This window comes from Mirounga leonina, unplaced genomic scaffold (genome assembly GCF_011800145.1).
Source record: "Mirounga leonina isolate KUSES-001 unplaced genomic scaffold, KU_Mleo_1.0 Mir_180, whole genome shotgun sequence".
In the NCBI taxonomy this organism is placed as follows: Eukaryota; Metazoa; Chordata; class Mammalia; order Carnivora; family Phocidae; genus Mirounga; species Mirounga leonina.
In genome coordinates this window covers 34651917-34660746 of record NW_023270469.1, presented here as the reverse complement: position 1 = coordinate 34660746, position 8830 = coordinate 34651917, and the positions used below count along the sequence as shown (strand labels likewise).

The window sequence follows — 8830 nt, the reverse complement described above, 5'->3', positions numbered from 1 at the left end:
TTTAAACATGATCCTCTCTCCAGGGGACGGTCCTGAGGCTGAGCCTAAGGAGAAAATGGAAGAGCCCGCCTCGCCGAGGACGAAGGTCGCACGGGGCTGGAGTGCGCCTGTCCTCGTACACTTACGGCACGCGCGCGCGCTACCGGGCGGCTCCGGGAGGGGGCAGGGCGAAGCTGCGGGGTTTGAGCCCGGGGGCGGGCCGTAGCGCGGAGCCGGAAGTGGCGGCGCGCCGGCGCGCCGGCGTGCGGCGCGTGCGGCTGGGCCCTTTGGTCGGGGTTGTCGAGGTCGCGCAGAGCTGTGGGCTCTGCCCTCTTTGACAGCACCCCAGTGCGAACAGCTGTCGCCATGTCGTCGGTGAGCCCCATCCAGATCCCCGGACGCCTCCCGCTGCTGCTCACCAACGAGGGCGTGCTACTGCCCGGCTCCACCATGCGCACCAGCGTAGACTCGGCTCGCAACCTGCAGCTGGTGCGGAGCCGCCTGCTTAAGGGCACGTCGCTGCAGAGCACCATCCTGGGGGTGATCCCCAATACGCCCGACCCCGCCAGCGACGCGCAGGACCTGCCGCCGCTGCACAGGTAGGCCGGGCGGCCCCCGTGGCGGTGGCGGCGGCGGCGGCGGCGGCGGGCGGCGCTGCCTCCTCTCCGGACCCCGGCCCAGGCCAGGCGCGGTCTCGGGGCGCCGAGGCTCCTCGCGGACGGCCTTCGCGGCTCGGGTCTGCCTCTTCGGCTACCTCCCATGTGAAATGGGGGTGACGGATGTCTGTCTTGTTACTGTTAAAGGGCATAACTCATGAAGTAATGAAAATTCTGCAGTTAGCTGCCGCTGTTAATTTAAGTTCTCCTCCCCGCCCCCCAGGTCTTCCGATCTTAGCCCAGTGCTCTTAACTTTCCAGGCCCCTCCTCTTTCTTATCCTTTATTCCCTTCCTCCCCGTCTTTTTTTGCCCTCTTAAGCGAGACACTTGGTACTCCACACGTTTTCTTTTTCCTGTGCCATCCTAATCCGCACTACCCTTTTCATTATTTTTGGGGGTGCCTATCTTCCAAATTCCCTGCCTGCCCCTTCTCTTTTGCCCTCCCTTCCTATTCACATATTCCCTTGTCTCCCTTTCTGGAACTTTCTCATCTCCTATCTGCTTTCTTTCATATCTTAACATTTCTTTTCTTACGTCCCAAACTTAGCACTAGATTGCCCTACACCATGGCCCAAGTTGTGTGTCTTTGGGTGAGACACCCTGTGCCTATTGGAACCTAACAGTATCCATTTCTTAGGTGCGTTACGAATTAAGTGAAATAATCTTTGTGCCATGCTTGATAGATAGTAGTCCAGTACTGTAGCCACTAGCCACATGTGCCTGGTCCAAACTGAGATACTAGAGTGACCAACAGCCCCGGTTCCCTGAGGATTGAAGTAGTTTTACCAGTAGAGGTCCTGTTTCCCCGGAAACACCGTTAGTCCCAGATAAATCAGTGTAATTAGTCACCCCAAACGTGCTGTAAGGATACAGCACACACTAGAGTTTGAAAATTTAGTATGTAAAATGTTTTGCTGATTAATAATTTTTACATAGATTAAGTGTTGGAATGGTATTATTTTGGCTGTTCAGGGTTAAATAAAATATTAGTATTTCACCTGTTTCTTTTTACTTTTTAATGTGGCTACCAAAATTACATATGTGGTTCACATTATATTTCTATTGGACAATGCTGGGATATAGTATATGCTCAACAAATGCTATCGTTATCTTCAGACTCACCTCCCTAGCCCCTGCCTCCTATCCTGAACTCGTCCTGAGATGCTTTTAGTTTAGAGCCATTGTTTACCTGCAGTTACCCTTTTTTAAAGTTAGGGATTCCTGACTGAATGATTTCGAGAGGATTAGGAATGCCTTATTCTTACCCAAAATCTCGTGATTATATACATTTCTAAAAGGAGAGTCTATAGCTGTCTTCAAATTCAGAAAGGAAACTGTTATCTTTCCCCTCCCTTACTAAAACAAAGCAAAACAAAAAACCCATAATACTCTCTTATTAGTCCACATTGTAAAAACCTTGCATTTCTCAGGCATGGAAAGCATTTTGGCTTCCATCTGATCTGCTTTGGTTATTGCTTGCATGGAATTGGATACTTTTCAAGTTTCAGTAAACCCTGATAAATTGTGTTGAATTCTGGTTCCCCAGCATAATGACCCCACTCCTTAAGCCTCTGCTTATGGCACAATTTTTTGCTTTCTGTGCCCAGGCATTTGATCACTGGTTGAGGCAAGAGTGTTCATGGTTAGATTTTTTTGTTTGTTTTAGTTCTGTGTATGTGTGTGGTGATTACCCATGGGTACACTGTGAATTTCAAAAGTAGATTTAGGCATATTTTAGTCATTTTGTTGGTATATCCTGGCAAGATTTTGGATGCTTTTTAATTTCTTTCATGTAAATCCCTCCAAAACATCAATAATTAAATTCTCCTGCGTGGAAGTAATCGTTAATATTCAGATGATGTGTAATCTGATCCTTGATGTTCATATCACTGCCTTTGTTTTAAATTAATAGCAATGTTAAAATTTAATCATGTAAGTTAGAAAACATACATTGACAATTTTTCATAGAATTCTAGCAAGGACCCACCAGACCATCTGGTTATTCTAGAAATATTGTTTGCTACTAGAAAAATCTGTGTAGAAAGATTGTACTGCATTCCTTAGCTTCAAATGTCTTTTTTCTCTAATATGACATTTAAACACTCTTAAAAATTTTAAAAGCTTTGATAATGCAAATATTGAGTTACCCATAACATTACTCTATTTCGATACATAAATCTGCCCTTCCTCAGTTACCTGCTTTTCCAAATGGTGGTGGTACCCAAAGGGAAGGCCAGGGGCTCTACTCCTGTCTTTTGTTTCCTTTAGACCATCCAGGTGACAATGCCTCAGTCTTGAAGGAGCAGCAGAAGTAATTTGTTCCCCTGTATTCCTTGTCACAAAAAGTAGCAAAGCCAGATATTGAGTTCCCTGAACAGCACGCTCCCTTCTGCATGTTAGTTAGTGTGCAGGTATGTTACCTGACACGGGAGCCTTTTTAAAGGAGGAGCTTTGGATTATCCCTGCAGCATAGAACTTGGTCTTATGCCACCTCAGGGCACCCTGCTTACCTAGACTTGAGTGACTCATTGTTTTTTTAGTGAAGATGGATAATAATTTAGTACTATGTAAACACTGTCCTTTCATGCATTTCAGGATGGTCATCCAGTCTTCTTCCAGCCTTACGTTCTTCAGGATACATGGCTTCATTTCCTCATAGTGTGGATTTCTCTGGCTTCTTCCTTCAAGATCCCAAATTAGTTTCATTGGCATTTGTCTGACAAGAAATGAATGCTTTATAGATAGCAGATGCCCAGTTTCATAATTTGGGTCAACTCTTTGTCCAGGCATTACTCCTATTTTTTTTTAAATTTTATTTATTATGTTAGTCATCATACATTACATCATTAGTTGTTTTTTTTTTTAAGATTTTTATTTATTTATTTGATAGAGACACAGCAAGAGAGGGAACACAAGCAGGGGGAGTGGGAGAGGGAGAAGCAGGCTTCCCGTGGAGCAGGGAGCCCGACGTGGGGCTCGATCCCAGGACCCCGAGATCATGACCTGAGCCGAAGGCAGACGCTTAATGACTGAGCCACCCAGGCTCCCCCTACATCATTAGTTTTTGATGTAGTGTTCCATGATTCATTGTTTGCGTATAACACCCAGTGTTCATTCAATACATGCCCTCCTTAATACCCATCACTGGGCTAACCCATCCCCCCCCCCTAAAACCCTCAGTTTGTTTCTGAGAGTCCATAGTCTCTCATGGTTCCTCTCTCCTTCCGATTCCCCCCCCTTCATTTTTCCCTTCCTACTATCTTCCTTTTTTTTTTTTTTAATGTATTATTTGTTTCAGAGGTATAAGTCTGTGATTCATCAGTCTTACACAATTCACAGTGCTCACCGTAGCACGTACCCTCCCCAGTGTCCCATCACCGGGCCACCCCATCCCTCCCACTCCCCTCCACTCCAGCAACCCTCAGTTTGTTTCCTGAGATTAAGAGTCTCTTATAGTTTGTCTCCCTCTCTGGTTTTGTCTTGTTTCATTTTTCCTCCCTTCTCCTATGATCCTCTGTCTTGTTTCTCAAATTCCTCTTATCAGTGAGATCATATGATACTTGTCTTTCTCTGATTGACTTATTCAGCTTAGCATAATACCCTCTAGTTCCATCCATGTCGTTGCAAATGGCAAGATTTCTTTTTTTTTTTTGATGGCTGCATAATATTCCATTGTATATATATACCACATCTTTATCCATTCATCTGTTGATAGACATCTTGGCTCTTTCCATATTACTCCTATTTTTATCCGTGAGCCTTCTTAGGCATTCAGGAAATATTACTAGTAGTACTAACATTTTAAAATTTAATCTTTTATGTTAGCAAGTATGTAATGGATAGCTCTACTTAGATTTTCCTAAATCTGCATTTACTCTTTTTAAGGAAAGTGTCTACAAGTGGCAATTCTTAAATTCAGAAATGAAGTTTTAATTTAAAAAAAAAAATTTTTTTTAAGTAATCTCTGTGCCTGTCGTGGGGCTTGAACTCACCGCCCCAAGATCAAGAGTCACATGCTCTATTGACTAAGCCAGCCAGGCACCCCCCAGAAATGAAGTTTTAATAAAGGAGTGAAAAGCAAAAATCCTATAGCAACAGAAGCCTTGTCTGTTACAGACCTTGGAGCAATAGGCTCCTTGTTTCTAAGTTATTATTAATCATGATGATGAGTTTTGCCAAAAATCAACAAATAATTCAAAAAGATAAGTCGGGTGACACGAGAACACTAAAAAGATGTTTCAGTTGTTCTTTTCCAAAGATGTGTAACTTGATTCCAGAGTTTTGGTAGAAATGCTTCTCTTTGTTAAGTGTAATTGAGATGTGAACAGTAGATATTAAGTAATAGCTGTGCTTTCTAGTATCTCAGCTATTTAGAAACTATGTGAATAAGTATATTTCTTATGGGCACAAATTGATATTGTCTCTTGCGGTGGTTAAAGTAAAATTTGTCATAAAACCTAATTCAGGTCCCCTATTGCCTGCCTATGCAATATCTTTGTAATCATGGATAACTAGCCTGTTTACCCTTTTTGAATCTCAGTTACTAATTTATAATAAGGAAATGGTGCTACCTTCCTCACAGGAGTAAAAGGTAGTATACGATGAGATAATACTTACGAAAGCCTTTTGTAGGCTATGGAGCAATAAACCTATATGTTAGAGGTATTATTATTCCCCAGATGGGTACTTTTAAATATAAATTTCAGGAGCGCCTGGGTGGCTCAGTCATTAAGCGTCTGCCTTCGGCTCAGGTCATGATCCCAGGGTCCTGGGATCGAGCCCCGCATCGGGCTCCCTGCTCAGCGGGAAGCCTGCTTCTCCCTCCCCCACTCCCCCTGCTTGTGTTCCCTCTCTTGCTGTGTCTCTCTCTGTCAAATAAATAAAATCTTTAAAAAAAAAAAATGTAAATTTCACAAATGGAAGTTGAGGGGAGGAGTGGGAAGGCCCCAGATTCTTTCAATATGTGCAGAACTAGTGTCATTACAGAAAAAGACTTGGAAGATTGAGGATTCCAAGAAAGATGGAGAGCTTTAAAGTAAAAAAAAAAAAAAAAAAAAAAAAAAGTAAGTGGTTGGCATAGGCCAGTTTGGATATTTACCCAATATCCTCATGTTCCAAAACTGCCTTTGGTAGTAGTGCTGCTTTTAGATTTTCCCACGCCTACAATTGATAGTTCTCAAATATTTTTGGAACTCTTATATTATCTAAGTCCGTTTCCAAAGTACATAAGTCATACCCATTGTAATCAGACTTTGGATTAGAACAATATTTTACAACTCTGAAAATAGATCCCAGTTAGGAGTTTCAAAAATTCTTTGAACTGTAAAATACACAGTATTTAAGGTGTAGATTTACAGAGCTGCTACCCAAAGGGAAAGAACACCTCTCATTTACTGTATACATTTGAGTCTGTTGCAAAATCAGAATGTTGACCATAATGGTATATTTTGTTTACTTACTATCTATATTTATATGTATAACCTAGAGCCCAATATACAATAGAACTTGGCTAAAATAACATTAAACATGGTCCTTTTTCACAGAGCTTTTTACCCGAAATGTCTTTCACCAGATACTCTTTCTAGCCATCTATCATTTCACAAATCATGTTTTTCTTTAAAAAGGTTACATTCAAGTCAACTATAAGTGACTTAAAGTAAGACCCAATTAACAAATGTAAAACCTTTATATATTTATCTCATTAGGAGGAGAGGCGTAATATAAATCCAACTTAATCTCTTGTCAATTTGGAACAACTTCGTTTCACAGTTAACACAGTATTTTACTTGCTTTGTAAGAAAACTCATTTTTAGTTTCACCTTTAATGAATGACGTAGCTCAAATAATAAAATTTATCTCCTAATCTGGAGGTTTGGACTTGCCTCATCTCTCTCTCTGTTTCCCCTTGGTTCCAGTTTGCAAACCCCTTAGGCCAGGGATCCCGTTTGTCATCTGTTGATGTTGCTTGTAGACAGATCTGCATTGTGCAAGCATTGATGGGCATCATCTGAGGGTAATTGTAGTCTTGGTCTCTAATCAGTTCAGCTATTGCTAACTTTCTCAGGCAATCCGAGTTGGTTTACAGGAAATGGGAGATAATAGCCTACTACCATTAATGACTGAAGAAAAGCAGCCACAACACAAATACCTTAAAATAATAGAGAATTGTAAAATCATTTCAGTTTTTAAAGTGTATCATGTTTTTTCTCCCCACCAAATTATCTTCCTGATTCTTTGGTTTTAGTTATTGTTTAAATCAGTTTTTATCTCCTGTACATGTGATATGACTGAAAAGATGGTAAGGAAAGATGGACATAGCTCAAAATTAACTGAATGGCAGAGGAAAGCCAAAAGATTCCACATAATCTGTGGAATGAATATAAGGAAATAGTCGAGCCTTGACTGCATATAGAAGTAAGCAACTTCCCTGACATATTCAAATTCTATATTCATGTGTGATTCAGTATGTTTGAGATGGGCAAGTGTGATTTTCCAGGAGTACCATTTCCCCAGGGTGTTGAGAGTTCTAGTTGTCTTAATTCCAGTTTCTTCTCTGAAATGACAGCCCTTCCTGTGGCTGAAGGGAGAAGATACAATTTTAGTTTGAGATCTAGATGTGTTTTCTGAATGTGGCTCTTGCTATTTTGTATAATTTTGGCTTAGTTTGGATGAGACTTCCTTTCTGTGAATTAAGTTTATATGTAACTTAGTCAGAATTGTATGTTCTGATAAGGAGCTAAGACTGAAATAAAACAACTTTTTTAGTTAGTATTAGGTGAGGCATTTACCACTTAGGACAGAACTAAGTTTATACCTTCAGTCATGACAGTGTGTAGCCTCTGATATTTAGTCCCCCGCATTTAGAAATTTCGTATTCACGGACATAGATACTAACTCTCAGATATGATGACAGTTTGTGAGAAGGCAGATATGTGGAAGTTTTGGGGATTGATTGTGTGAAAAACCTGGCTTGATGTTGGTAGCAAGCCTGGTCATTGGGACAGAGATTTCTTAAATTGGTTTAACATTAATGCTGTTTATATTTCCATCTGTTTAAAATGCTAATATTTGTTCTAGCATAATATTGCCTCATTCCTAGCAAAATGAATTTAAGCTATGTAATTATCGAGTACTTCTACGTATTTATTTTTAGGTATTTCTACCTAATCTTAAAGGAGATAATAATTAGAATGAGATGGCCTGCTTTGCCCCCTTGCTGGTGGTGGTGACTTCACAGACCATTGCTAGATGCTAAATTAGAGAAATCATTTCCACTTTAGATGTTATTTGTTTTTTAAAGAATTCCTCAGAAAAGGCAACACCTTTTGAGGCAAGTTTCTGTTCTACCACACTGAACATTTCTAACACTGATGTTTTGTGTGTTTTTCAGGATTGGGACGGCTGCCCTGGCGGTTCAGGTTGTAGGCAGTAACTGGCCCAAGCCTCACTATACTTTGCTGATTACAGGCCTGTGCCGTTTCCAGATTGTACAGGTCTTAAAAGAGAAGCCATATCCCGTTGCTGAAGTGGAACAGTTGGACCGGCTTGAGGAATTTCCCAGCACCTGTAAAACTAGGGAGGAGCTAGGAGAACTATCAGAACAGTTTTACAAATATGCAGTACAAGTGAGTTGCTTTTATTTTTTTCCTTAAAACCCCATTTTCTTCAGTTCCTTTGCTGCCCTAAGATCTGTTGAGTGGTGAAGTTTTAAGGCAGCATATGTTTAAATGACTTACTAATATATTGATTTCACTTTGCTTTTGTTTAAGATTGTACCTAAGTCATTCTAGGAAAAATGAGCCAGCTCTTTCTAAAATTTTTCCAAAGAGTCTTTCTAGAGCTTTCCTTATAACTTCCAGTGTCTCCAAACCAGACAGTTATTAAACCTAAATAATGTTAAAAATTAAAATATTGCACAAAAGCTATATGGCACAAGAGTCATCTAGGTAGCAAATTACATAAGTTATGTTGTTTCAGAAGTCAAGGTCACACTGAGACTGACAGTAACTTTGAAAGGTTAGGTCTATGGTAGACTGATTTCAAAGATGATTAAAGCCTTGATTAAAGCCTAGAATGCTGGGAGGGAAGCACATGTGAGGCATGCATTAAATATTGGACTTTTTAATTCTAGGTTTGAGTTTTTTTAACTCGAGATTGACTAGAAAGCTCCTCCCTTCACCCCGTTTTGTTTGAAA

At 40.8% G+C, this 8830-nt stretch overlaps 1 protein-coding gene across 2 annotated transcripts in view; it reads left to right on the top strand.

The window, feature by feature from the left end:
• The first annotated feature begins 228 nt into the window (after positions 1-228).
• LONP2 (lon peptidase 2, peroxisomal) overlaps positions 229-8830 on the top strand; it is a 109623-nt gene continuing 101021 nt past the window's right edge. Inside the window, exons 1-2 of one of the 2 annotated variants that reach the window (XM_035025266.1) lie at positions 229-578; positions 8026-8260. In XM_035025266.1, the coding sequence (XP_034881157.1) occupies positions 346-578; positions 8026-8260 (468 nt within the window). In that variant the 5' untranslated portion in view covers positions 229-345. The remainder of the gene's footprint in view (positions 579-8025; positions 8261-8830) is intronic. The other variant, XM_035025265.1, reaches the window with a different exon arrangement.